This window comes from Neolamprologus multifasciatus, chromosome 2, assembly GCF_963576455.1.
Source record: "Neolamprologus multifasciatus chromosome 2, fNeoMul1.2, whole genome shotgun sequence".
NCBI lineage: Eukaryota > Metazoa > Chordata > Actinopteri > Cichliformes > Cichlidae > Neolamprologus > Neolamprologus multifasciatus.
The window spans coordinates 8307305-8334805 of record NC_140440.1 but is presented as its reverse complement, the minus strand read 5'-3'; the positions used below and the strand labels follow the sequence as shown (position 1 = coordinate 8334805).

The following is a 27501-nucleotide window of genomic DNA, read 5'->3' as shown; positions in this document are numbered from 1 at the left end:
ATTGCTGTGTTTCAGTTCCGGGAACAGATGTTGGGTATTGTAAATACAGGTGCATGGAGTGCTCCGGAAGCCCCGGCGAGTAATGAAAACGTTCCTGTGGTTTTTTGTGATGGTGTAATGCTCAAAGTATTTTGCAATCATTTGAGGCCGGCCTTGCTGGGGAGCTTCAGCTCAACCTCACTGGTTTTCAGTGCAGCAGCACACAATGCACCGTAAAACAAAAACATAGCTCTGATTATTCTGTGTTGAAATGTCGAATGCAGTGTTGATATGCGAGTACACTTCTGTTGTTGGTGATGATCTGCTCTCCCCGATGCTCTCTCTGTGTCAGGTTTCCCTTTTTTAATCTTCCATGCTGGAATGTTTAACCTCTACCCACATAACTCTTGTGTTTCTTCCTCTCCGAATGTCGAGGGAAAGTCTCGAACGTTGTATTGAGTGGACTTGTAGTTGCATGAACAAAAAGCTCGCACTGAAAACCTGCTCAAATGTTCAAAGCAGAAACTTTGGGGTTTTCAAGGTTTTTAGAAGTTGACAGAGGTTGTTCATGAACATCAAGGGTGCTGCACAAGTCTTTGCAGACAGTCATTTACATGCTGTGGCTGTGCACGATCACCAGGTGGCAGTATCAAAAATATGTGGAACAATTGGCATTGCTACTTTTATTTATCCTTGTGCTTGTTTTAAACACTCCCCTCGAGTGTTAAAAGCAGTGTAAACTTTCCACCGTAGCTGCTCTCTGTGCTTCTAAGCTTCCGTTTTTGATCTTTGATGAGTTTTTTTTTCACACGTCTTTGTGGTGAACTCGGCTGACACTTTCTGTCTTCGTCAAGCCAACTTTTCACTTAAGAAGTAGTCTAACTATGCTTAACGTCATCTCTTTTACTGCTGTTTTTTTTAAGACTGCATGCTGACGTGTCTGTATTGACTACGTAGTCCTGGCTACCCATAGTCCTTGACTCTGCACAGTCAAAGATTCTGTCCCTCAAAGGTGACCCATAAAGTGGCTTTGCCTACTTTTCTGCTAGTAGAATTGAGCTATCATTAAAATGACCTTTGCAATATTCTTTGAAAGGCATAAATCTTTATGATACTTTAATTGCCTTCAATTTTGAAGAAACAGATTCGTTGTAAACTAGCTGCTCTTTCACCCTTTGCGATTGGAAATACTATTATAGTATTGGGACAGTGTTTCAGATTTCTGGTTGTCTCAATATATAGACGCACATAAACTGCTTAACTTCACTACATTCTCTCCATCCTACTGTTTAACCTCCTAGGACCTGGCGTCCACATATGTGGACATCACATTTTGGGTTATTTAGACCAAAATACTCAATTTTGCTCTACAAGGGCCTGATATCCACTTATGAAGACATTATACTGCTACTGTTCTATCAAAATTTTAAACGAATATCCTCATATGTGGCTCTTATTTTTCTTAAAAACAAAAAAAAATTCTGGTAATTCTTTGTTTTTACATTCATCAGGCCCCCAATATGCCCAAATATCAAAGAGAAATTAAAAATGCATACTGTGGAAGAGTTCGGGTCTTAGGAGGTTAATAGAAGTTATAGATTTTTTTATTACTTGTTGGCTGTTGTAACTTAGTGTTAGCTCCAAAATAATCTAATGCACGTCTTGTCTTGATGTTTTTTTCTGGCCACTTCACATGTTAAAGTGTCTCCAAGTCATGTTTGGTATTCAGATGTTTGATTCTGTTGTTGACAGGTCAGTTTGGTGTGAGCATCAGAGGATGTGACCCCTGAAAAGAAGGCCTTGATTTGGGGCAAGGTCTGTTTTGGACGGATGCAATTAAGATTGTGCCCCTGGGAAGGGGAAAAAACCCAAATAATCGCTCTCCTCTGTTTTTTTCCAATGCCAGCTCTGGGAAATGAGGTCTTCTCTCACTTCCATACGTACTTTAGGCCCTGGTGTGATGTTTTGCAAATGTGCATTCTTGTACATTTAGGAGGCCCCCTTTTCTTTCAATTCCCTGTGGACCCCTGGTGAATGTGAAGCATTCTGGAAAACAGGAGTGCAAGGAAAAAAAGGAAAGAAAGGAATAGGGAAATGAGTCCACAGAAGGTTCAGATTAAATTGTGTTGTGTTGCTTCTTTTTTTCCCCTCTTCTCCTCCCATCGGATGTTTTCATAACTAAACCAAATGTGTGCTTGAAGTCAGCCAAGAGAATCCCTAAAGCAAAATGTTAAAGTCAAATTGTTGAATCAAGTTTCCGCCGCCCTCTGGGCTTCCAGGCTGCATTTGAAGCTCTGCGCCTTCTGAACTCTGTTTTCCCTTCGGCCAGACCGATTCGCTGCAAAGCCTTTCGTTGCCTCTGACAGAGTGTTACATTCAATCCAGACAGTTTCGAATGATTTTTGATGAAACATTTATTAAACATATGTCAGCTATGTTATTTTTTTTTCTTTTCTTTTCAGCGCTTGTATGCAGCCACACTACTAACTGGAAGCTTTAACATTAGCTGTCTGTCAAAGCTTATTGCAGATGATGAGCGTTTCACTTTAGCTGCTGGACTGAGGATTAAAACGTGGTGACAAAAGCTTCACAGAAATGTGCAGAAAAATCTGATGTTAATGACCTTGCAGAAAGTGAAGTATGAAGGCATTTCTTCAAGTATTTTTAATGTGATTTTGCATAATTGTTGCTTTTTGCCTTTGTTTTAACATAAGTGTATTATTTTTTATGTTACTTTACATTGCTTCTGACACATTTTCTGTGCTCGGGCAAGCTGCCCGGGTATATTTAAGAGGCTGTCCAAGTATATTTGGTGAATCCTTACTTATTTTATTTTTAATCCATCTGAGAGAACATCTGAACAGTCTCCTGACTCTTATTTTCAAACTTCATTTGCTCCTAGCCAACCACCCTTGGCTTTTTCCGTCTTGTGTTTTACCTTCTGGCTGTATCACTGGCCAGGTTGCTATTGTGGTGGTCCTTGTTGACGGTTGGCTTCTTCCTGATTGAGTCTCTCATCCTGGAGCTGTACATGTTCCAACTTCACAGATTAACTCTGAGCTTGAGAGCCACCCCAACCAGGGAGCTGGTTAATGTGCCACAAGGCTGCAGAGCAGAGCAAAGACTGTGATCACCAGCAGCAGTCCAAGTTGGTGGAGTTGGAGTTCATCTTCAGAATGAGAGATGCACTGAAGAAGCGGCTTATTATATTTACCCATTATATATAGGTTTATTTATTCTGATCTGTGTAAAATACGGATAATCAACTTTTTATAGAGTTATAAGTCCAAAATCATTCTATCTCCGTGGTCATTCTAAGCTCAAAGAAGATCTGAACCCAGCAGTTAATCCTGTTTTTGGCCCTCTTCCATCACCTTCTCAGCATTTATAGAGGCTGAGGCCCCACTGCCTTTGCAGGGCAGGCAGCTTTGGTTTGGGGTTAGTGCATATGGTGTTGTGGCTGGTGCTCCTCATCTCCCTCCTCGCCCCAGCTTCCTTCCACATCCTATCCTGTCTTGCCTCGTCTGTTCCACTCAAACCAGATGTTTTTCTGCAGTCTAAGCAGCGCCGGGACGAAGCATTATCGCAGATGAAGAGCTGAAGCAGCAGCCAGGTGGAATGATGGGATGTTTAGAGCTCTGGGGATTGAGAGTAAGAAGTAGGGTGGGTGTTTGGGGATAAAGATTGAAGGGGCGTGAAAAATGCATCATACACCAGGGAGCCGGGACTGGGGAACACATTGACCTCGGCCGAAGACAAATGCGTTTCCAATAATTGAATTTCTCCTTCTTCTTCTTCTTCTTCCCCTCTCTCCCTCGCTGTCTGTCTGTCTGTCCCTTGCCTAGTCAGACGGGTCCTGGAAAATATAAACAGGATGCACTCTTGTCTGATCGTAAATCCCCTCTCGTCTGCTCTCTGGCCCCAAGCCCTGGACCACGTCCGTTCCCCTACAGCCCTCTCCACTCCGTCTCCTATCCAGACCCCCTCCACCCCAACCCTGTTGCTCAGAAGAGGAAGCCAAGAGTGTGTTTGTGTGATATGTGCACATGTGCATTGAGAACGGTTGTGTGTTTAATATACTGTTACCCAACACTGGGGTTGGAAACGTGGTTGTGGGCTGGTTTTGTAACTACTAATCATTGGCCACATTTAGCATGTAATTAACTCAGAGAAGACCTGTCCTCCCACCTGTAGGGGTTAAATCTCCACAGCTGGATGCAAGCTGATCCACACATGGCGTTTCGCATGCTGTCATTGCTTTACTCTTTGCATTTCTCCTTGCATTTTTAGCAGTGATGGCAAGCAGCATTGGCCCTAGACCTACTTGCAAATCTTTTACACTTTAAGTAAATTGGAAGGTTTTTGCAAACTGTACACGACCAATCGGAATCCTTGTGCACTGATCCGATTCAGGCAGTAACACCGCCGATGTTTGCACAGTTCTAATTTCACCTGTACAGTACATCAGGCTCCTTTGAAGTAAACAACAGATTCTGTTTAAACAAAAAGTGTAAGAACATCCTTTGTTGAGAACGTGCTTCAGAACAAGATCCTTAATCAATCTTCATTTCCCCCGTGACACAGATAACAACTGTGGTTGTTAACTGATTGTGGAAAAGCAGGAAAAAGAAAACTAAGTTGCCTTTACAAGTGCTGCTTAGCCTCCTCTAAATAAGGCACTTGACCGCAGCTGCTCGGCATCCAACAATAGAAGACAGAGCGGCTTTCTATGGTTAGCAGGCATGTTTAATGACCTTTCCAGTAAATAAATAATTTTTTCTAACCTTTTCTTCAGAAGTATGTGCTCTATGTCAGTCATCACCTCACAATTTTTAAAAGCTAACTCGGCCCAGACTCTTTTCCTCGTGAGATCACTCTGCATTGACTGTTTTTGCAGAGCGAAACAAAGGCTCATTTTTTGATAGTGACACATCAGTGTTTGTTTTCTTATATTCTTTTTATTCAGTTGCAGACTAAAGGCATTCAAACCTTAAGCTCTTCAATTACACTCTCCTTCCCTTCTGCCTGCTTACTTTTCTCTGCAGGCCCAATTATTTTCACCGTCAAAAGGGGAATTAGCGTTCATTTTAAGATTTGCATTCACTAGGTGTGTATCATCACAGCAAGTACAAGCCTGAACGTTTTGAGTTAAAAAAACGGACTTGGTGCATATGGGTTTGGAATGAAACTGAAGAAAAATGGCACAAGCATTTTTTTTTTAGGCAGTGGATCCAGAACTCTTTTTGAATTTGAAATGATCCATCTTTTCTATAATATGTCAACCTGAATGTTTTCAGGGAAAGCTTCTTTTTTTGTTTAGTTTTTAAAGTTGTTATTCGTCAAACAAAAAATGCTTCCCTTCAGGTCAAACCTGTGTCAAGTCAGTTCTTTTTTTTTTCTTCAGCATGAAGTTGTTTCCACTTCTGATTCGGTGACAGATTTAGCTGATGTAAACCTTCTCTGTGCAGGTTTGCACGCACTGCGGCGAGCACTGGGAGGTTCCCATCAACCACCGTCTGACCAGCAGCTCATGGGGACAGTGACGGTCACTCTGCAGGACCTCCAGTGGGCCATGTCTGTAGTGAAGCCCAGTGCCATGAGGGAGGTTGCTATTGATGTCCCCAAGGTACATTAACTGACACAACTAGTCTGTTTGTTTGTTTTTTCCATTCATTCTCTCATGCCTTAAGCTCATTTAGACTCATCTGTCTGTCTTCTTAAAGGTGAAAAACATGTCTTTTTAAAAATTCACTCATCTATAAGAAATGCTCCTCATATTGATCTTGGAGTTAGTAGAAGCTGATGCTTCCAGATTGCACTATAAAGCTAAGCTCCTGTTCTAGCAGGAATTTTTATTTGTCCATTTGGCATAAACTCCAAAGGTAGGGTGTTTTCGCACATGCAGGGTTTAGTCGATTTCAGTTGATATCTGGTTCATTTTCTCCCTTGGGCTGGTTCGTTTGTGCAGGTGCGAACACAGTAATCAGCTCTTCCAAAAGAGTCTCGGTCCGACCCAACTACCAGGTGTATGTTACAAGTTTAAGCTAAAAAACTTCCTGTAGCCACGTTTGCTTTGTATCCTGAATGTGGTAAGGTACTATAGATGTGCAAAAATCTGTACAGGCTAGCAACTAGCTGTGAATATAAAACCTCTGTGATCTCCAATAGTCTAGAACAGCGGTCCCCAACCCCGGGCCTCGGACCGGTACCGATCCGTGAGTCGTTTGGTACCGGGCCATGAGAGTTGAGGCTCAGGTGTGAAATGTATAGTTTTCAGGGTTTTTATCGGTTTTCAGCGTTATTTTGTTATCGTTTTTATCGTTTACTCGGTTTTCCTGGGTCTTTTCACGTGTGTTATAAATAAATTTTCTTTTTTTCGGTACCGGTACTAGTTTTATTTTGTTGTATTTATCCGCGACACCTTAAAGGCCGGTCCATGAAAATATTGTCGGGCATAAACCGGTCCGTGGCGCAAAAAAGGTTGGGGACCGCTGGTCTAGAACACAGCACTTTCTTCCTGTATTTACTTTTGTTGCTTCACATCTGGCCAATGAGCCGACTGAACCTTCTCACATGGTTTGTAGTGACGCGTTTTGGTTTGCTCAGAGTTCATTTGGATTTTTTTGCTGTGTGGAAAGAAACCAAATCATGAGGAAAAGCTACAAGTTTACAAACTCATCAACTGATTCAGACAGGAGTAAACGACCTACAGGTGTCAAAACACCCTCAATCATTCTCGTAGGTCCATGATGTAAAATTGTTAGAGTAGGAACATCAAATGATGTCATAGTGACTAAATTGAACTCCTGGGTTCCTTAGTTCCTGAAATGGTTCCTAACCTTTGGAAATAGGCTAACAACTGTTAATGTGAGTGAAAGTTAAGCTGCAGTTATAGTGACAGTTTCTGAGTGTTTTTCTTCCAGTTATAGAGCTAAAAGAAGGAAATACGAGAAAAAAGAGAGCTAACGTCAGAGAGTGCAACGTCTGCTATGCAACAGACAGGAAGCACAGGCACCGTAAAAACGAAATTAAACAGATATCTCTGCTGACTCCATAAAGAAATCTGGTTCTTGAGTTGCTAAATGTTCCACTATGATCACCGCTCTCACTGACGTGATTATTCCTTGTCCACAAACTGTATAACAGACGTAATCGTGGTGACGTCACACATTGATTTCCAACTCTGCATTTCAAAACCTCAACATTTGAGCAGCTGCACTCTAGGTCTTTCTCGCCTTATGAGAAGAGAGACTGGAGTGCTGTTATCAGTTATCAGTTAAGGCTAGCAAGCTTGGTTAGCCAGCTGAACCATAGACGTATAGACACTATACTTGCTAATTAGTGCTAATCAAATAACTACCCTAACACAAGAATTTCACTCACAAAAACCGGAGCACAAACTTCTAGGATGATCTGTACCACATAGCAGGATTTGAAATGCTCTGAAAGGTGGTCAGTAATTTGTTTTTAATGTATTGCTCCTGAATATAAACATATTAATTTCATATCTTAAGAGTTTCTGGGGATCGATTAGCTTAAACCTCCGGTTGGGCCACGCTACCGTCCAAGTCATGAGCTATGCCTTTGAAATTCTCACTATGTCAACTTCATGACATTTAACAGATTGTTATTATGAAAGTGTCAGTTGGTGCCAGGTTAAATCTAAAGGGATAGAGCTCTGAGGCTGGGCTTGTACTCACTTGTGGACATAGAAACGCATGAAGACTTTTGTTTGTTCATTTTCAACTGGAGCTGGATGTCAAAGAGTAGTCTGGGAAAAATTAAGAGACCTTCTCTTCACATACTTGACTTATTTATGGCATCATTTGTAATGACACAGTCTGGATGAGATGATGAGAGGAAGTAGTCTGGTTTGTTTCATTCGATCTTTGTTTCATCGATAGGAGAATGAAAACTAAACAGAATCGTGAGGAAAGCTCAAAGAGAGCAGCAGCAGCAGCAGCAGCGGTCTTTCTGTGTATTTTATTGTCCCTTTTTAATGCTCATGAAACAATCCCTTAACTACTCTCTGACCACTGAATTACCAGCAGATGAGGGTCAGGCTGAGGAAGAGTGGAAATGACCCCGTGGCCATTTTACCCTCCGCTACAATGAAGATGAATCACTTGTTCTTAGTGGATGAAGGGAGAAAAAAGGAGCAAAGGAGGGGAGGGACAGAGGGGAAGGAGAGATGAGAGGACAGTGGTGAGACTCCAGGATGTTTTGGAGTTTGCATGTGCAAGACATAACGGACAGGAAGAGGGCTAACATCATCCTCCACCGGTAATTGAAAGCAGATCGGGTCGCTAACGGTTCCTGCCAGCAGCCAAAAAAAGAGAAAGCGAAAAGAAGAAGAAACGTCCTTCCTATCCCTTCACCTCCACCCGCCTCCCCCTTTCTCTCTGCAGCACTCTGCACTGAGCTCGCCCAGAGACATTCAGTCCTTGTGGCCGGTTCCTGGAAACAAGAGAGGAGTGAGTTTGAGTTTGGATTTTTTTTTTCTCCTCTCCTTGCACAGCTCAGCTGAAAGGGCAGCCGCAGAGCCCCGGACTTGATTATATCCACATGAGTGCAAACATTTGTTTCTAATCCATTTTATATAAGAAACTTCCAGTGGTGCCGGATAAATACATGCCTCGAGTTCCTCCGAAACCTTCTCAGATCACAGATCTAGAGATTTTACAGAATATGCCTCTCAATTTACCATTTATTTATGATTAAATAAATCAGAAGTTTGATTTAATCCTTTGTTTGCTCTGTGATGAGAAATTCTTCAAACTTACCCTGTTTTTTTTTTTTTAATGAACATCTTCCACTTTATAGCCTGGCTTTAATATTTTTATTTGGCAGCTGTATAACAAGCCTATTATTCTTCCTTTTAAACATACTCCTTGTCTCTCTTGACTTTTTTTTTTGTCTGTGAAGTCCCCCACACCCCTCCTCTCAGCCCCATCAAAGGACCCGAGCTTGAGAAGGCCCCTTGTAAAGTTCAGAAAACAACAGTAAAAGATAATAACTGGGTCTCGTACAAAAAGGAAGAGAGGGAAGAAGGGGGGGAAACACAGCAGAGCGAGGTGTGAGTCAAAACATTGCCTTCTAATTCCACAAACACTTCATTCGTGACAAAAGGCAGCTTACACTTAATGTGACTTTTTATTGTTATTTCTTACAATGACTCCATTAAGTCTGCAGAGGCAACTAAAAAATGCTGCAAAAAAAAAACAAAACGGGGGGAAGATGAGTGCATAAAGTTGTGTTGCACATCTGCTTCTTTGATAGAAACATGGGAATAATTGATTTGTAATTAAACGCCTGTGGATGTGGCTGCTAATTTGGAGGCTTGCATGCTTTTTCTCTGCATTTGACCCTAGCAGCTGTTTGTTGTTTGGCACAGTTGAAAAGGAAATGTTCACTCATTTTACCTCCAGCCAATTTTAATATGTGTCTACCTGTGTCATCAGCGTAATCATCGAAAACTCTCAGGGACCTAAACTTCCAGGAAAACTGTAAGGTTCTAGAAAACATTCAATCTTCTCTTGTGACCCGATGCTGCACTCATACATGTAAATAATAAATGCAGCCAATGAGGCCAGGAAAAATGTTTGGACCATCCCTGCAATTTTTTGCCTTTTTTCACCAAAAGTAATATCCAGCTGATTTATTGTTCCCTTATTATCTAATATAATTTCTTGGAGTTGCAAAACATCATAAAGTAATGATACTATTTCAGTTTGAATGACTGCATAAACACTGCAAAACTTGGCAAAAAGTAAAAGCCGAGGCACAAAGTTGGAGAATTCACGTCATTCGCTTTAAATATCATCGGTATCAGCACAAAGCTGCTCAGTTATCATTTTTTGCCTTCTAATTATTTCTTTTATAAATGTTGTCTAATGTATGTCACAAAAACCTCCTTTTGTGTTTTTCTTTCTTTCTTTTTTTTAAGTTTTTTGTCTGCCTCCATTTTTATCTACTTGTCTTAATCTTGCTCACCTGTTCCCTCAATCTCCCGTGTTTTACAGATGACCTTATCTCACTTTTTATTTCATTTCATTACTCTCTAGGGCTTCAAATGGGCATTTTGCTTTGCTTACCTACTTTCGGCTTATCTTCTCATCTCTGCAGCACTGTTTTCTCTCTTTTTCCTTTCCTCGCCTCCCTCCCCTCCAACCATCCGTTACCCTCTCTCTCTCGCTCGCTTAGCGCTGTCCATAAATTGTTCGGTATTTACAGTATGTGGCCAGACGCCAGGTTTCCATTAGGTGCTCTGTTCCCCGGAGACGGCGCCGGTGGCCTGGGATGTGTTACCTTTGGATGGAGGGCAGTAGGGAGGGTGAGGGGGGAAAAGCTTGTGAGGAGAGAGTAGGAAGTAAAAAGGAAAAAAAGAGGGGAAGGGACAGAGATTTGAGCATGTATTTAAGGCAGAGTGAGAGAGGGTGATAGTGAGAAGGTCAAGTGAGGAAAAAGGAATGAGTGGAGAGATATAAAAAATAGAAAGCTGTGGGAAGAGAAGGTAGGAAGGTAGATGTAAATAGCTTTTGCACTTGTTGACAGTAACAAGGTTACCTTCTTTTTTAGAAAATTTGACTGGTGCTCAACAGGTGGTGCTTGAATGACTGGTGTTTAGTAATGAAGAGTTCAGTGGAACCTTGTTTTGTTGTGGAGACGAACAATATCTACATCACGGGGTGAGAGGATAGAGTTTTCTGCCTCCTAATGTGAATAAAAAGCCATATCTGGTTTGAATTTGTTTCCGTGCGTGGCACCGCGGCACTTCCAGCACAGCTGTTACTTTCAGATTGCTCCCTGTAAGCCCCATCCTGACCACTCACATTTGTGCCTCTGCAGTACGCACTGGATCTCCTTCGCTGTATCAAACCTCGACCCCTCAATTTGAATTTCATTTTGGGAAAGTGGATGAAGTTCTGGGGAGCTAAATCTGGCAAGTAGTGCTGGTGATTAGCAACAGTTGCCCTGGTCCTGCCCAAGTTTGTGGTTTAGTAGTGATGGAAGCTCTCCAGAGATGCAGAAGAAAATAACTTTGAGGAGGAGCTTGACCATGTGCAGGATCAAGGAACATTTTGAATGCACTTTGCACTGGCTTCCAGTTGAATCTTACTCTCACATGTCACATCGCATTGTTGAGTTCAAAGAATTCAAAGTTTTCAGTATTCAGAGTGTTTTCTGCATTTAGATTATTTGTGAAATTCAGACCTGTGGCACTTGAACTGAAAACTGTTTAACTAGAGCCTGTCTGTTTATTTTAACAGTCAGTCTAAAGGTACAGATGAAAAATACATGCAGAAACACGTTTGGTAGGGCCAGAGGTGCCACCAAGGAGGGGCCAGGGGGGGCACTGGCCCATCCTGGCAAGACTGTCCTATGTTAGTAATATTTTTAATAAACATGAGCACAAGAGAGGAAGGCATCCTACAATGAGTTGAAACATTAACTTGTTATTTATTTTTTTACACACACAGACAGAAGGTTGGTGGCACAGCGTGTGCCACCCCAATATTTTTAGTTATCCTCATATGAAAAAAAATCTGAAGGTGCCCCTGCTGGTGGCACCATCTTATGTCACCAGTACACAAAATAAGCTTAGAAGCAGAGGAGCTATTTCTGAACTGTGTGTAGATTTTACAGTATCCAGCTGTACTACATTGCATATGGACACATTGTTTGACTTCCTAAAAAACCTGGTTTCTCTCTTTCGTTCATATGAATGTAATAAGAGAAATCCAAGTGTGGGAGGACAGAAAAGCAGTGCGATAGATAAAGACAGAAGTAAAACAGGAAGGAATGAGTGGGGGAAAGTGGATCTAAAAGGAGATGGGGGGAAAAAAGAATGAGAGGAGATGCAGACCGAAAGAAGCATAAGAGGTGAAACATAAGGAAGAAAGAATTGGTAACGAAGAAAGAGACAGGAAGGCTTTAGAGGCTTTTGGATGAGGCTCTCTCCTTATCTGCTTTATCTCCTCCGGTTGTTCACTGCCGGACCCTCTCCCTCCCTTCCTCCCTCCTTCCATCTGTCAGACAGACAGCTGTTGGCAGACTCGCTCTGTTGTTGTTCACTCTGTCCAGAGTCTCCCCAATCCAAGCCCTCAATTCCTCCATCTCTTTCCAAATATGCTTTTATATTTCTCTCCTCTCCACCCGACCCCTGTCAACAGTTTGGAAGAACTTGACATTCTTTGCAATTTACTCGTGTGGTCAGAAAGTTAAAAAGGTCTTCCTGTGGGTTACATGAGAACGTCAGTGACATCAGTGTGCAATCAGAGTTTATTTGGTCTGTTGCACTTCTTGTTGGCGATGTGTTTGTATTTGAGCTGCTGCACATGAAAGTGTATGATGTGAGTCTGAGCTTTATATTGGAATAAAGGACTAATGGTGAGCATTTATTAGAGTTTGGGCACTCTCGTCCTCTGCCAGTGAGATACATATATAGTTTGCTTGATTGCATGCTGTTGTTTGGGTGATTGATTGCATTGAACCAGAGCTGTTTTAGTCAACATTTTGACTGGATTCCAGACACTTCTAAATCTGCTTCAGCTAATACTAAGATTGCCTCTTTTTCTTCTTTAACTTCTCTTCGATTGCCTGTTCACTGATAAGTGTTATATGCAGAGTCTAGCATCAGGTCAATTAAACCTCTGGATGTTGATCTGGTCAGTGTCAAAGGGGGTTTATAATCACTTTCAGCTGCTTTGGTGTTAATGAAATTAGCAACAGGTGCACTAGAGGGGCAACAGTGAGACAGTCTCTGCAACAGGAATGGTTTTACAGTTGGAGGCCACTGATATTTTCTCCCTGCTCATCTTTTCTGAAAGCTTTTTTTTTTTAAATATAGTCAATATAATAGTCAATGGTATTATGAGGTAGCATGAGGCGATACCTGGATCCCACTGGTGTGAATATGACAGACAAAAGAAACAGAAACAAACTTTGTGAGGTCGGCCTGAGAGCCTGACGTCCTCAAGAGGGTGCTGTGCTCACAGCCTGGCATTGTGGCAAATGGCATTTGCCATAAAATACCAGAATAGGTGCGTGTACCGCTAGTGCCCTGTGCTTTTCACAGATCACCTTCACTTTCAGCATATGCGACAGGCGTAAATGGGTCTGGAAAGGCTGTGGAGAACATTATACCGCCTGTAGCCTTGATCAGCATGACCAGTTTGGTGGTGGGTCAGTGATGGTCTGGGAAGGCATATCCATGGAGGAACGCACGGAGCTGTACAGTCTAGACAACACATGAAATCTTTGGGCCCATTTTCAGATACACTTAGTACACTGGGTCCTGGGTTCCTCCTGGTGCATGGCAATGCCTGACCTCATGTGGTGAAAGTATGCAGGCAGTTCCTGGAGAATGAAAGAGTTGCCACCATGCTTGCCAATGGAAAACCTCTGGGGCATTATGTTTCAGCCTAACTGACGCCACCAGGTTGGACTTTAGCCTTTCCAGGAGCCATGCAGACAAACACATGTTTGTACGTCCACGAAATGACATCCTTTTGTTCCTAATACATTACCCAGTCCTGGGTATCTGAGGGAGGATACTCAGCAGAACAGAAGCAAGCCATCATGCTGTCATGTACAACAAATGGAAAACACAAGTTGTTGTTTTTTTGGCCACATCAACAGAATCTTCTCTTACTGTACCTTACTCACCAAATTTTTCTCCTCCCTGCAACTTGGTCCTCTTTCCCAAAATAAAATTCAACTTGAAAGATCATCATTTTGACTCATTGTCAATTTTATCATTGAGACGTAAATGCAAGGGGATAGAAGAGTACTTTCACAACACGATAACAGCTGAAAGCTTAAAACAGTCTAAAGATGAAACACTAAATATTTGTTGTATTACCTATACTAAATGTTCCAAAATTTATTTTTGAATTGATTTTTCAGCCTATCCCAGCTGTCATAGGGCGAGACACCCTAGAGGTGGGAATCACCATACATCCCACGATACGATATTATCACAATACTTAACGCACGATACGATATTATTGCAATTTTTAAAAATATTTTGCGATATTCAGATTCTGTACATAAAGGTAAACTTTATCAATATTCATTTTATCTAATATCAAAGTCTCACACTCAGTCTTTCTCTCATTTCAGTTTTATTGTTGACAAACTTGAACGGTTTGTATTACAGTCTAGTCCAACTTAACTAAATGCAACCATCTGGTACAATTATAGCTATTCTGAACTATGCAGTTTATGAAAACTATGCAGCCCCTTCAGCAACTGAAGAATTTGAAAGTAAATTAAAACAAAATATAATTTTACATTAAATAAAAAAGTTTTAAACTTAATTAAAATAAAACATGTCTTAAATTAAAATAAGTAAACTGTCATGTTTATTGCTGCCAAAAAAAAGTTAAACACATTTGGACAGTGAAGGAATGTCAGGATTCTTGCTCAGAAAAAGGATCAACATGCTCTGAAGTCAGAGCACAAAAACCTTTTTTGTAACAAAATATCGATTTCTGCTGTCCCTGTATCGATACATTATTAGCAAACAAAATATCACCATACTACACAGTATCGATTTTTCCCCCCACCCCTAGTACACCCTGGACAGGTCGCCAGTCTGTCGCAGGGCTAACACACAGAGACAGACAACCATTCACGCTCACATTCACTCCCGCATTCACACCTATGTGGCAATTTGGATTAATCAATTAACCTATCCCCACAAACTGCATGTACCCCGCCTCTCGCCCTATGACAGCTGGGATAGGCTCCAGTGCCCCCCGCGACCCTGAAAAGGATAAGCGGAAGCGAATGGATGGATGGATGGAATTTATTTTTCATTCCTTGAACATTTATAACAAAAGGTTTGTTATTAGTGTGTGAGGTATTTTATTTTGAAAGTCATTTGGGATAAAGAGAACATGCCTTGGTCTCGGTAACTTGTTAGAGCTGCATTATTAAACTACATTTGTAACTATTTACCCCCTCCCCCCAAAAAAACCAAAAAACATTGTATTACTTCATTCCCTCGTTCCAGGTCCGCTGGTCAGATGTGGGTGGGATGGAAGAAGTGAAGCTAAAACTGAAGCAGGCAGTGGAGTGGCCCCTGAAGCACCCAGAGGCCTTCACCCGCATGGGGATCCAGCCACCTAAAGGCGTTCTTCTCTATGGGCCTCCGGGCTGCTCGAAGACCATGATTGCCAAGGCTCTGGCTAATGAAAGTGGGCTCAACTTTCTGGCTATTAAAGTGAGTTTCCTCCATGAAATCTTAAGAATAATCCTTTGCTATCTTTCTTTAGATGAGATTTAATAGAGAATTTTGCTTTTCTGTTATGCAATGGATGATGAGTTGAAATCAAAAAAGGCACTGGGCAAAAGCTTGCTGTTTTTTCCAAACTTTCATACATAAATATGAACAAATAATGTTTTACAGATGTGCCTGTTCATATCATATTCTTGGTTGAGTGCTCTGCCAAAACACTGCATATGACTCAGCCATTAGTTAGATGATGGGTGATTTGTTGAGTCAATCTCAACTCCCAGTCCAAGCCTTTTTAGCGGAACCTCATTAACAGCAGTGTTTATGTATGTTGCATTGTCATTCCCTCAGAAACCAACTGGAAGAACTTAGTGAAATTACATCCCTTTAACGTGCATGTGTTGAACAGTTGTGTTTCACATCTTCACTGAAATTTAAAGATGTTTGCACCAAGTTACCTGCTTCACAACTCCATGTTTTTAGCATAGATTGTGTACAAAAAAAATAAATTACTACAATGAAATCAATCAGTCGTATCATATTTGTTTTTTGGAGGCAGATGTTGCCCTATTTAGACAAGAAGGTTAGTGCTAAGTTATTAGCTGATGTGTAGATCACCTCCTTCATCCAAAGACTGTACGGGTGCGTTGCATAGACACAGATACCAGCTAATAAGTGACATGCAAGAAGCAAATACTAAAATTTCAATCACCAAAACAATGAGCACTCACTAGTAAAATGGGCTCTTAGTACCATTAAACACACACGGGGCCATATGATTTGTCAGATAATTGCATTAAAAGGAAACCACAAACGCAGATGGGAACTCCACTTAACTGACATTTATCTCTAGTCTGTCAGTGAGATGTAAGAGTTAAATGAACACTGAGATATCATTTGTGTTGAAGTAGCAGTGGTGATGTTTCCCTAATGACCTGAAGGCAGATTGGCGGGCCAGTTTCCTCTGCACAGAGCTTCCTTGCTTGCCCTTTGACCCCGTGTTTATCCTCTTTCATTCATCACTCCATCTTCTCTGCCACGTTAGCCTCGCTTCCCTCCAAGCACGGTTGACAGAGATTGATTGATCAGCTTGCTGAATTGTTATCAGTGAATATTTTTAAAGAATGTTGCCATGAAGACAAGAAGCCAAGACAGAAGCTCTCAACTGGCACCATTAAGCCAGGAGCAAATCTAGATGTGAACTGCAACGTCTTTACCCGAATCAAATCCTGTCGCAAACCTCTGGGATCGACGGAAGGCAGTGCTCTTTTTGGCATGATGTTGGGGTTGAGGATGCAGCGTTTATGGCAGTTGGTGAAAAACAAAGGGTAGCACTGTAGAAACCAAAAATGTTGTTACACTTACTCTAAAAACAAATATTCCCCTGAATATTACAAAACGTGCTGTTTCCTAATTACAATAATCAGGTTCAGTGTGCAATAGCATTTTAATGGAGCAAATATAATCCAGAGGAATCCGAGTTGTTTAATGTCTGTGCACGCACATTAGTCCCGGTGACTATTTTTAGCATTTGATACAAAGTTACTGCTTTTTTTTTTTTAAGAGTTTCATTATAATCTTGTGCTGCAAGTTTCAAGTCGTCACAAAAAGAATCTGCTCAGTGAGAAGGGTAAAAACATCCTGCCCTCCTGCTGAAAGCCACTCTCACCATCTGAAATAACACTATCAGGTTTTTCCAGAGTAGCGGTTGCTTTGACATAGATACTTTATCCAGATTTAAATGTGGATACTTTAAGGCTCAGTCTGTTTCCTCTGTGTGAAAAGCCCTATTATCATCTTGTCAATTTTAGTTTCCTCTCGCTGCAGCCACTCAAATACGCTCAAATCCGCAGATGCGTACGTGCACACTAACACACACATACGGAGAGCGCTCATATCTCTACAGTGTCAATGGTTTTAAACTCACCATGTCCACCCTTTGGCTCTACAACAGAGAGTGAGGAACCAGGGATTAATGAGTCAACCTCCTCACTTACTGCAGGAGACAAAGGGGCTGGGAGTTAAGTGTTGTCTCCTCGGTGAGCCCAGAGGCGTTGAAAGGGTGGATTGCAGTGGAGGAAGTTCTTCTGAGGTTTGAGTGGATGTTTATCTGCTCTGAGCAAGGGAGATATGAGGCAGAAAAGGACTAGGAAGTTAAGAAGAGAGAGAACTGGAGGTTTATTTTGTAGTAATTTGAGTAAAATTAGTCGTGATAGCAGTTTAAGTAGAATTAAATGAAGTGAGTACATTTTTTTAGCGTCCACAATTTCCTCATCCACAATGAAATGCCGGAAATGGCTTAATCGCCTCCTATTTTGTCAGGAAATAACAAGCGTATGCTTTACAGTAATTATCTATTTGAACAAGCAGGTTGTTCGTTACGCCAAACGTCTCTCTGATCGATGCTCTTCAATAGCATACTGACGTTGAACGCGTCAGCGAGCTTTCCTAGTACAGTATTAGTTGATTTGCTACTGCAGAGCATTTAAACATATCTAAGAAGTATATCCCATGCTTCTTGTAAAAACCCAGCTGTAACTGTCCAAGCTGTGAGGGAAAACTCAAGAAACCATTTTCAAACATCTCTGGTTTTAGGCTGACAGGAGGCCAAAAATGAAGAGGGGAAAAAAGTATCCTCTCAAACATAACCAGCAGAGTGTGGATGTGGTCTTAGTAGCAGTGGTATCTGGAGGAATTAGTGTCTTCCAGTTGGAAGAAACTGCAACTAAATGGAAATAAAATGCTCATTTATCACTGTCAGCAAGGCTGGGTAAAAACCTTGACAAATTTGGCTGCTGTCCTGCACACAGTTTTGATCTGGCTGAGCCAATGCAGTGTTTGGTTTTGGTTACAAACCTTAAATTTTATCTGTGAGAATGAGCCCGAGATGTAATTTGGTAGGTTGTGATGCCAGCTACAGTTATAGCGGCGTTCATAGTAGGTACTGGTAGCACTATTGTACTAACAGTAAGGAGGCCGCAGCAGCAAACAGTACTGTTTATTTGCCAAGTGAACCACAGGTGTTGCATAAAGCAGTACACAGTGTCCAGTAAACATCGAAGAGTACTGTGGAGGTACGCACTCACACACACGTGCTCGCACTGCTGTAATCTGTAACATTCTTACGCTGTATTACCATTGTTTGTTTTTCACCGGGCTCTTTGTAGCCTGCAAAAGATGTGACAAAGAAGCAGCTGCTGTGTGGTCACAGTTTAAACAGCTATGCTAACAGGACTGCCACCAGATGAAGCTTCAGGATAAAAAAGGAATGATTAGTCATAAAGGTGCTAGAAATTAAGGCAAATGAATTCTTTCTGGACAGAATAAAACCCACATCAAAGTGTTTTGAGTATTAGTTAATATAATTTAGCATTTCAGGTTGTAAATATGTCACGTTTAAGACTAGCTTGAATACCTTTAAATCGCTTTAAATGTTTCTTTCAGGGCCCAGAATTACTGAGTAAATATGTTGGGGAGTCTGAACGAGCTGTGAGAGAGGTATGTGCATTTAACATCCTTGTTTATTATCATATACATATACGTATATATATAAGTTGTGTAAGCAGAAAGTTATGCACACTGAGTTGATTTCCTGGCCTCTTTATTTCCTCCGTCCATGCTCTGGATATTTTTGGTTGTTTACGCAATGAAAGGATGACCTGAGATGTAATTCATGGCATTAATGAGTGTTGTATTTCCTCTGTATGTTTGTGCGCACTTCTGGTTGGGTGTGATTCACAAGTCCGGTTAAACATTTGTCCTGTTTTCCTCCTTTCTATTGTTGCTGACGCTGCTTGCAGGTGTTTCGGAAGGCGAGGGCCGTCGCTCCCTCCATCGTCTTCTTTGACGAGATTGATGCTCTCGCAAGTGAAAGAGGAAGGTACAGTATGTTCTTTTCATAGCCTTTGTACATAATAATCCCCCCCCTTTCCTCCTCCGCTCTGTTCATTCCTTGTCCAGTCACGATGATGCATAATCATCACTGTGGTCGGCTTTAGTTCACCAGCCTTAATCTTTGACCCCCCCGCAGATCTCACAGTTAATTCATATGACGGTTAGCGCAAACATCCCAGGAAGTCTGCATGACTGCACTATCCAAGCCAGCCACTCAGTTCTCGCCGTGTCTCCTCAAACTTTTGCGGCTTTTCACTCCCGGTGAACACAGAACACAGTCTTGTCTGGAGGAGCTTTAGTGGGATGGCACTGGGAACATCTGTGGCTTAAAGGAAAGAGGACGGGGGGAGGGGAGGGGGGGGGGCGGACAGAGGACACAGGCCGGAGGCGCACAAACACTTCATTGTGCCCTTCCACGGCAGATGGGGAAGGCCAAATATGCAGCAAGCTTCCTGGTTAAACCAACCGATGAAACTAAGTTGTAGGAAGGAGCAGAGAAAGGCCAATGGGCAGTCTTTGTAACCTTTGTGAGTGGGCCCTTTGTCAAAGCATCACATTCTGCTTCTAAGACAAAACATATTTTGATAACTGTACTTTTGTTAACGGGCTTCCGCTCACGAGATGTTGAATTTTTAACATCTTATATTCCCTTGACCTTAGTTCTTAGACTTGATAAGCTAGGCCTTTCACTAGGCTGAGCTTTAGAGCTTGCGACTTATAATGCAGTCTTGGCTCTTGCGCTGCAATCAACATACAGGATATACTATTGCAACTTTGATTCATCCATTTGCCAGTGGGACTGCCGAGCATTTTTGCTCTCACGATATGATTGAGCCTCGCTTTCTCATTATCTCGATGTCCAATTTTGTGATTGATCTCAACGAGAACCTACTGCGAGGTGGCAACGATCGACGTTCGCCTGGATGCGTGCCTTGAGCCCACTCACTGTTTTAAAAATGCACTTAGCGCTGATCTGTAAAGGTTATTTATTGGCGTTCACTTCCTGCCATGTTTAATCAATGAAGTGCCTCGCGCATGCCGGCAAGAATTTAAAACTGTTGACACAACCAGGCAGTCTTTGCCGGATTGTGAGCCCGTGCGCGTGCGAGAGATTGCGTTTTTTCTTTTCGAGGCAGGACAAACACCTGTAAATCTGTCAGCCTACCTGCCACGAGTCTAAACTGGTGAAATGAAATGAAGAAAATTGAAGAAAGACGGAAACAGAGGCCAAATTTGAGAAGCAGAGAGTGATTGGTTTTACTTCTGATAAGTTTTTTCAACATAATAGCACCTTTTAATGCTTTCCTTTTTATTTCTATTTTCCTTTTTTTTCTCCGTTTTGCTTTTATCGTCCCATCCTCAGCTTGTTTTTTGTTCGCTTTCTCTTTTTCTCCTCCTCATGACTTTTTTCTGTTTATTTTCCCATGATAACTTTTCTCATCTTGCGCCTTCGCTACTTTTCTCTTCAAGCTGCCATCCCAATTCATTGCAGCTTCCTTGGCATCTCCCCTCGCCCAAACTTTGTCTCTCCCCCTTCCCCCCACCCCCTTTTCTGTCTCCCTTCATATCTCAGTGACAGAGCTCTTTTGTGTTCCTCTGCAGCCTTGTCTGTGCTAATGACGTCTGGCACTTCCGCTGGCCCTGTCAACAGAGACTGTGTGTGTGTGTGTGTGTGTGTTTGAGCTTGGAGGGATAGCTGTCTGCACTGTGTTATGGAAAATAACCACCTTGTTATACAGTGACTAATGCAACGATGAGCTTTTTTTGTTTTTTACGATACAGCTGTCGATGTGCTATCATGCAGTTCTTCTGTCCCACTGTTGCAATGGGCAAAGTGGTCCGTCACTGCAATGTATAAAGTTTTGTTTGGTAAAAAATGTTCCTGGATGTTCAGGTAGCCTCAGATGGCTGACCTTACTCATTCACTGACCCCTTTAACATTTGGAAGCTGATCGATCTTTAAATTTCGCTCCATTTAGGTGAAAGGGAACAGCCCGTCTTTCATTCTTTTACCCTTCTCTGACTCATTTTCAGTAGAACATCTCAATACTTTGGTTTACCTTTGAATTACATGAAATATTTGCATAGATCGGCTTTCGCGTCTTCATCACATTGACTTCAGGTGAGGCACGATATTCACAAGTCCAAACAAAGGGACGTATTTAACAACCAAAGAAGAGCTGCTTTATTATAGAGGGATTGCCTGTTTTCTGCTGCCTTGTTTTGAGTTCAGTTTAATACGTCATTGGCAAGAGAGCTCGCTTTTGCTGCCAGTTTTTTTGAAAGAAGTATTGTGCTAATGAAAGTGTCTGCTCGCCGAATGTCAAATGTTCCCTTCAAGTACTCAAGAACTGGCAAATTTTCCTGATTATGTAGAATTGTAAATATTGTGATGGATGATAAAGTTTTTCAGCATGTGTTGTACTGCACTCCTGAGAGAAAAAGGATGAATTCTTCTACATATCTGGATCATTTATCTTCCCATTCATCCATCACGCATGTAACTTCATTATCCCTTATCCTTTACTCTCATTGCTCCGAGTATTTCTTTTCTGTGCATTTCCTCCTTTCCACGTTTATACCTTTACAGGTCATGGTGTTCTTCCTCCCTTCCCATCCATCATTTAGCTGTACTTCACTTAACACTCAGTAATTCAATAATTAAGTTTTTCACCCGATTCGAGGTAATTTATATACGTCCTTTCCTGTCTCCGTTATCCATTTAATCATCCAGCCACACATCACACATCGCTTTCTTCTCTCTTTTCCATCTTCTTTCGCTCATCTATCTTCTGTGCTTTTCCACGCCTTCAGCTCCTCTGGTTCCAGTGGTGTAGGGGACCGGGTCCTGGCTCAGCTCCTGACAGAGATGGACGGCATCGAGCAGCTCAGAGACGTCACCGTTCTGGCTGCCACCAACCGGCCTGACATGATCGATAAGGTAAACAGACGCCGGCTCTCTGTCTTCATCTCTCCATCCTCCTCTTTGGTCCATGATTGATAAGCTTGAGGAGATGTTTAGTTTGTCTCCCTTGTCTACTGCTCTCCCTCCCTTACTTTGTTGTACGTGATTGATAAGGTTAAAGGCCGCTTGCTCCGATCCGTCTTCTGTGACTTGCTCTTTGGATGCTGATGCCATTAGTGCGTCGTGGTGCACTTTATATGGTTTCAGTTGCGCTCATAATAAATTGTTTTAAGTAACTCAATCTACCTTCATGCTTCTATCCTTTTAGTTTACTTTGGTGGAATAACTGCTGCCAAAGCATTTTTTTTGTCCTCTTTCTGACCCAAACCAATTCACATATCTGATTAGAAATTAGGCTGTAATATGATGAGGTCATCAAATATAATAAATTCTTCGTTTCATTTTAGCCTCTGGGGATTGGGAGCATTAGTGATTGGGAGCTCAAGCCAAGCCGCTAAACATCTACAACCATTTTACCTTTACATTTAATTTGCTTCATTTAAAACTCAGTAAAGGTCAAACATTTGTCTCATTGTCATTTCTACTTCCTCTCCTTGACAATTTGAAGATCATACTCCCGTCTTTTCTCCCTTAGCCTCCCTCCGCTTTTATCTCCTCCTTTCTCTTTTCTCCATAAAACCTTTGTTTGGTATCCACCCATCTCTGTTTTAATGAAATTTTCTGAGTGCTGATCAAAGACTGAGCCTGTGCCTTATCAAGAAGGACACAGGAAAGGAGAATGTCGCCGTGCTCTGTAAGCTTCAGCACAGGCAGCCCTTTCTCAGTTTTTCTTCTGCTTTTTTTGCGGTAGGGTGTCCTCCGATATTGAGTTTAAAAAATACTTTGATTTTACCCATTTTAAAAGAAGGTGTCATGTCCTAATTTAACATGGCAAGCATTAAAATATTACTGAAAGTAGGGATGCACCGATACCGATACTGGTATTGGGTATCGGGGCCGATACTGTAAAATGTGTGTGTACTCATACTCGTAAAAGTTAACCGATACCATGAACCGATACTAACTTATTTCATTAGTCAGAGGGTGGCTGGTCATTTCTGTTGTAGTTTTTTAGATTGGTCACTAGGGGGACATCCCACGCTAAACAGGCACAGGATTAGACGAGTGAGACTGGCGGCTCCAGATAAAAAAGAGAAACTGGAGGCTGCTGTAGCTAGGCTAAACAAAATGTCAGCAGTGTGGACCGGAACAGGCAACTTTAACTCAGGTTTTGGAAAAGCGATGAAAAATGTCAAGAGAAAATCCACGGGCAGTGTGTGTGTGTGTGGTAGAAGTATCGGTTTTCGTACTCAGTATCGGCAAGTACTCAGATCCAAGTATCGGTATCGTATCGGTTTGAAAAAATTGGTATCGTTGCATCCCTAACTGAAAGTAAACAGGAAGAAAATTACATAAAGCTGTTGTTCTTCCAACCAGCAACGGATCAACAGATCAATACACTTTTTTATATATTGATTAGTTGTTATAAACTGGTAAGCACTTTTTGATAACATGCTGCTCAAACAGCCCACTTGTGGAAAATTGATCCATCACTGTGGTGATGGTAAAACAGTAAATTTCAGCAACAACTGATTGCAGTCTCAATTCAGACGCTTTTTAGTGGTATCACTGCTAAAGAAACAGACAGAGCATAGAACTGTGAGAGTGTGCATGTGTGTGTCTAAAAGAAAGAAAGAGATTTAAAAAAAAAATGGGGGGGGAATCAAGCCCCTGGATGCACAGATGGGAAACCCCAGGCGTCCTTGTACAAGCTGGCCTCCCTCTCAGGAAGTGGTCCCCCGTGCAGCTGAGAAATCAGATTACCTCCTGCTGGCAGTATCCCCCGACACAGTGTGTGTGCGTGCTTGCATGTGTAACGTGTGTGTTTTCATAGGTTCAAGTCATCTGAATGGGGAACGGAAGCTGCCAAATGGACAGACAGGCACCCCACATTCACCCCTTACTATTTTAACACCCTGCCCTTCTTTACAGCTCATTCGCCACCACCGGCGCTGTCTGTCACTTCAAGCCGGAGATGGGCAGACATTTCCATGCCAATGGCAGGATATGATAGGACAAATGAAGATTAATGGGACGCCTCGGTGTCAATGAAGTTATTGTGGGCTGTTAGAGGTGCAGCGGAGGCCTCCCGGGGGCCTCAGCTGTTTGACGGACAGATTGAGTGGGATGGCGAGAGAAAGAGAGTGGGGAAAGTGGCGTTTATTTTAGCTTGAAAGGAGCAGGGCTGTTGTCCATCGCTCAACAGCTCCTACACAGCATTTTAGGTTTTAGTTTTTTTTATCCGGTTGTTTTAGTGCTCTCCATTTAATGTCTGTGTCAATATTGTTTTTCATTTAGTCAGTTAAAGACCTGCAACACATCTTTGGTAAGTGTATATTGAGGAGGCAGTTTAGCAACAATATAATCATTTAAATATAGATTCCCACATGGTTCTTATCAGCTCTTTTGGAGAAAATGAAATTGTCATCTCTTTCCTTAAAAATGCTCTTAGAGTGATGCTCTGAGATGCACAAATTGATGGATTTACTTTGCTAGGGAGTAAAATAAATCCTGATTTTCTTTGCTTTTTCCTTACTTGGGAGTGATGCCCCTCAAAGCTCCGAGGCAAATGGGACGCAGGATTCTAGCATATCATGTCATGATGGCATAATCAAAACATGTTGTCAAACAAAATGTAAGTTTACACCTGATTGTAATGATCCATGATTTATGATTTCACTTAAATTAACCTCCTAAGACCCGAACTCTTCCACGGCATGCATTTTTTTATTTCTCTTTGATATTTGAGCTGATTGGGATATTTGACCTGAAGAATGTAAAAACAAAGAATTACCAGATATTTTTTTATTTTTTTTACCTAATTTTTGTTTCTAAGAAAAATGAGCTCCATATATGAGAACATTTGTTTAAATTTAGATAGAACAGAAGCGGTATAATGTCCTCGTAAGTGGGTATTTGAGTATTTTGGTCTAAATAACCCAAAATGTGATGCCCACATATGTGGATGCCAGGTCCTAGGAGGTTAGTATAGAAATATGTTGACATTAACACGTTTAAATCAGCCTTACTTACTGCTACTTATGAAATTACCCAACCAAAGACCAATTTATTGATTACTATATTTAGATTCAGATTTTTCCATTGTTTTCTTTCAGTAAACTGTCATGTATGTGTTGCATTTCTTCATCATAAAACAACAGATTATCTTAATATTTGCATACAGTTTCTTACACACTATTAGGAGTTAAACTGTAGATGCCTGCAGTTGATTTGATTCTCAAGCCTAACAGTGGATTTATGTTTCTGTGTTAAATATGCGCGATAGGTACACTGCAATCATAAACCCTTCAGAAATCTTATAGCGTAACCTGATGCTTAACTCCGTAGATATCTAACCACATGCCCCCAGGCACCCAGCATGAATAAAGTGAATGTGCATTAATACCTTGTCAAAAAAACATACAAACGGGGACAACCTGTTCTCGTCCCAAACATGCACGAAAAGGGTCTGTGTAAGAAATGTCATAAAGCAGTCATGATGACGTGTCACCAAACACCACCATCCTACCCCCGTTGCCCCCTCCAGCTTAAGAAGAAAAAAAAACTCTCCCACTTCCTCTTTTCTTTGTATTGCGCCAATCACCCAGGCCCACCTCTGACCCACTATGACTGAGCTGCGGTGATTGATTAGCACCACCAGGAATATTTATCCAGGCTGATCTAGTAGGAAGAACCCCCTGTCACTCTGTTTGTCGAGCAGCTGTCCATCTTGTTTATTGTACACACAAACACACACTCACAAACCAGAAGCCCTTTTTCTAGTCGGTAAAATGATGCTTTGATAGTTTTTTTTTTCCCCATTACAGTTTGTCTTTGCTGTGAACCCATGGGTTACTTTGTCTCAGAAAGATAGTGTTGGCCTGTTGTTTCACTGAAAAGCCCATTTGTTTGCCCTAATGTGTGCTAGGCTTTATCCATGCTATCAGGAGGCAGGGCTACTTACAGCGGAGAAGATTGCTAGCAGATGGGTCTTTGTTTGTGACCAGAAGTTACCAACTGGGCTCTTATCTGATCAAGGGGCCACAACAAAACAGAGGCAGCAGAATTAGAATTGAAAGGGCGGCATGTCTACGTTGCTGTTCAGTACTGTAGGGGAAATTACAGTGGGTGAGTTTATCCTTCAACAAGCCAACAATTTCTGCTGTTATTAGACATGAGAGTGTTTTTAATATTTATATTTTATAAGTATTATGTTGGTGCACCCAGCAACTTACAAATTTCCACCTACACCAGTTTCCTCTTTCTATTTTACAAAAACCCAAAGATTATTTATGACTCAAAAATGATCCGTTGAGTCACAAGCAGAGTACACAGCGTCCCAGTGGCATCCATTTGTCATCGAGCCTTTTTGTTGTTGACATTTTCCAGCGTTTGAAACCTGTTTCCCACCAGATCCCAGTGTGTTTTAGTCACTAACCGTTATGTATTCGATTTTCTGCCCTCTCATGTTTACGGACTCCTCCTTCTCAAAGTCTTCCTCTTGTGCTGTAGTGTAGCTTCTGAACAGGAGATGGGGCCAAAACTGACACGGGCCAAGACTTGACAATTCTTTTCAAAACTTGTCGATCCTACTTTAAAGTAAAGAAATGAAAATGTTCAAAAGTGTTAAAACGCCTTTGGTGCTTAGAGGATCGTGTAACCTTTAATGTTATAAAGTAAATTCCTTCTGTGGCTGGTAACAGTCGCATGTTTTATGTGACACAGAATACATTTTGGCACATAAAAATGAGCTTAGGGTGGAAGGAGTAGTGTACTTGTTATATTATTTAAAAGCATGTAATGATGATGCTTTGTGCACCGTTGTCTCTATAAATTAATGTAACTGCTATGCCTAGAGTTTTTTGATTTGGCCCAAAAAGTCACACCACATGATGTCTGGCACTGGAAACGTGAGGACACATGAATCTCTGTGCTCTTGTAGTACCGTAACTGACCTTATAAATGTGTAACTTTTTATTCATTCATAATTGTATCTTTTTGTAGAATCTGTGGTCCTTTCTAATCCAAGATCCACAAAGTTAAACATTTGTATTTTGTAATCAGATCAAAAGAAAAAGTATATTCTCATTTCATGTGTATATCAGTGCACCTGGCCCTAGGTTTGACCAAGTATATGGAGCATGTTGATCAAAGTCCATTCATTAAGCCGTTCTGTGGCCTACCTGGCTTTAGCAGGAGTCATACAAAGTAAACACTTGACATCACGCCAGTTCGAGCAGCCTGAACATCTGCCAGTGTTTTCCCAGCCAGTCTGGATGTTGCTAATTGTAATCACAGATGAATTCCACCAGACTGTAATTAGTGGGCCACTTGTTAAATATTCAGGCATTAGTTAAGTGTA

General features: G+C 41.6%; 1 protein-coding gene across 1 annotated transcript in view; it reads left to right on the top strand.

Annotated features, from left to right (window-relative positions):
- Nucleotides 1–27501, top strand: part of afg2a (AAA ATPase AFG2A) — a 114492-nt gene that overhangs the window by 17200 nt on the left and 69791 nt on the right. Inside the window, exons 11-15 of the mRNA XM_085136026.1 lie at nucleotides 5448–5605; nucleotides 14999–15208; nucleotides 18665–18718; nucleotides 19021–19100; nucleotides 21929–22055. Coding sequence (XP_084992152.1) covers nucleotides 5448–5605; nucleotides 14999–15208; nucleotides 18665–18718; nucleotides 19021–19100; nucleotides 21929–22055 — 629 coding nt within the window. The remainder of the gene's footprint in view (nucleotides 1–5447; nucleotides 5606–14998; nucleotides 15209–18664; nucleotides 18719–19020; nucleotides 19101–21928; nucleotides 22056–27501) is intronic.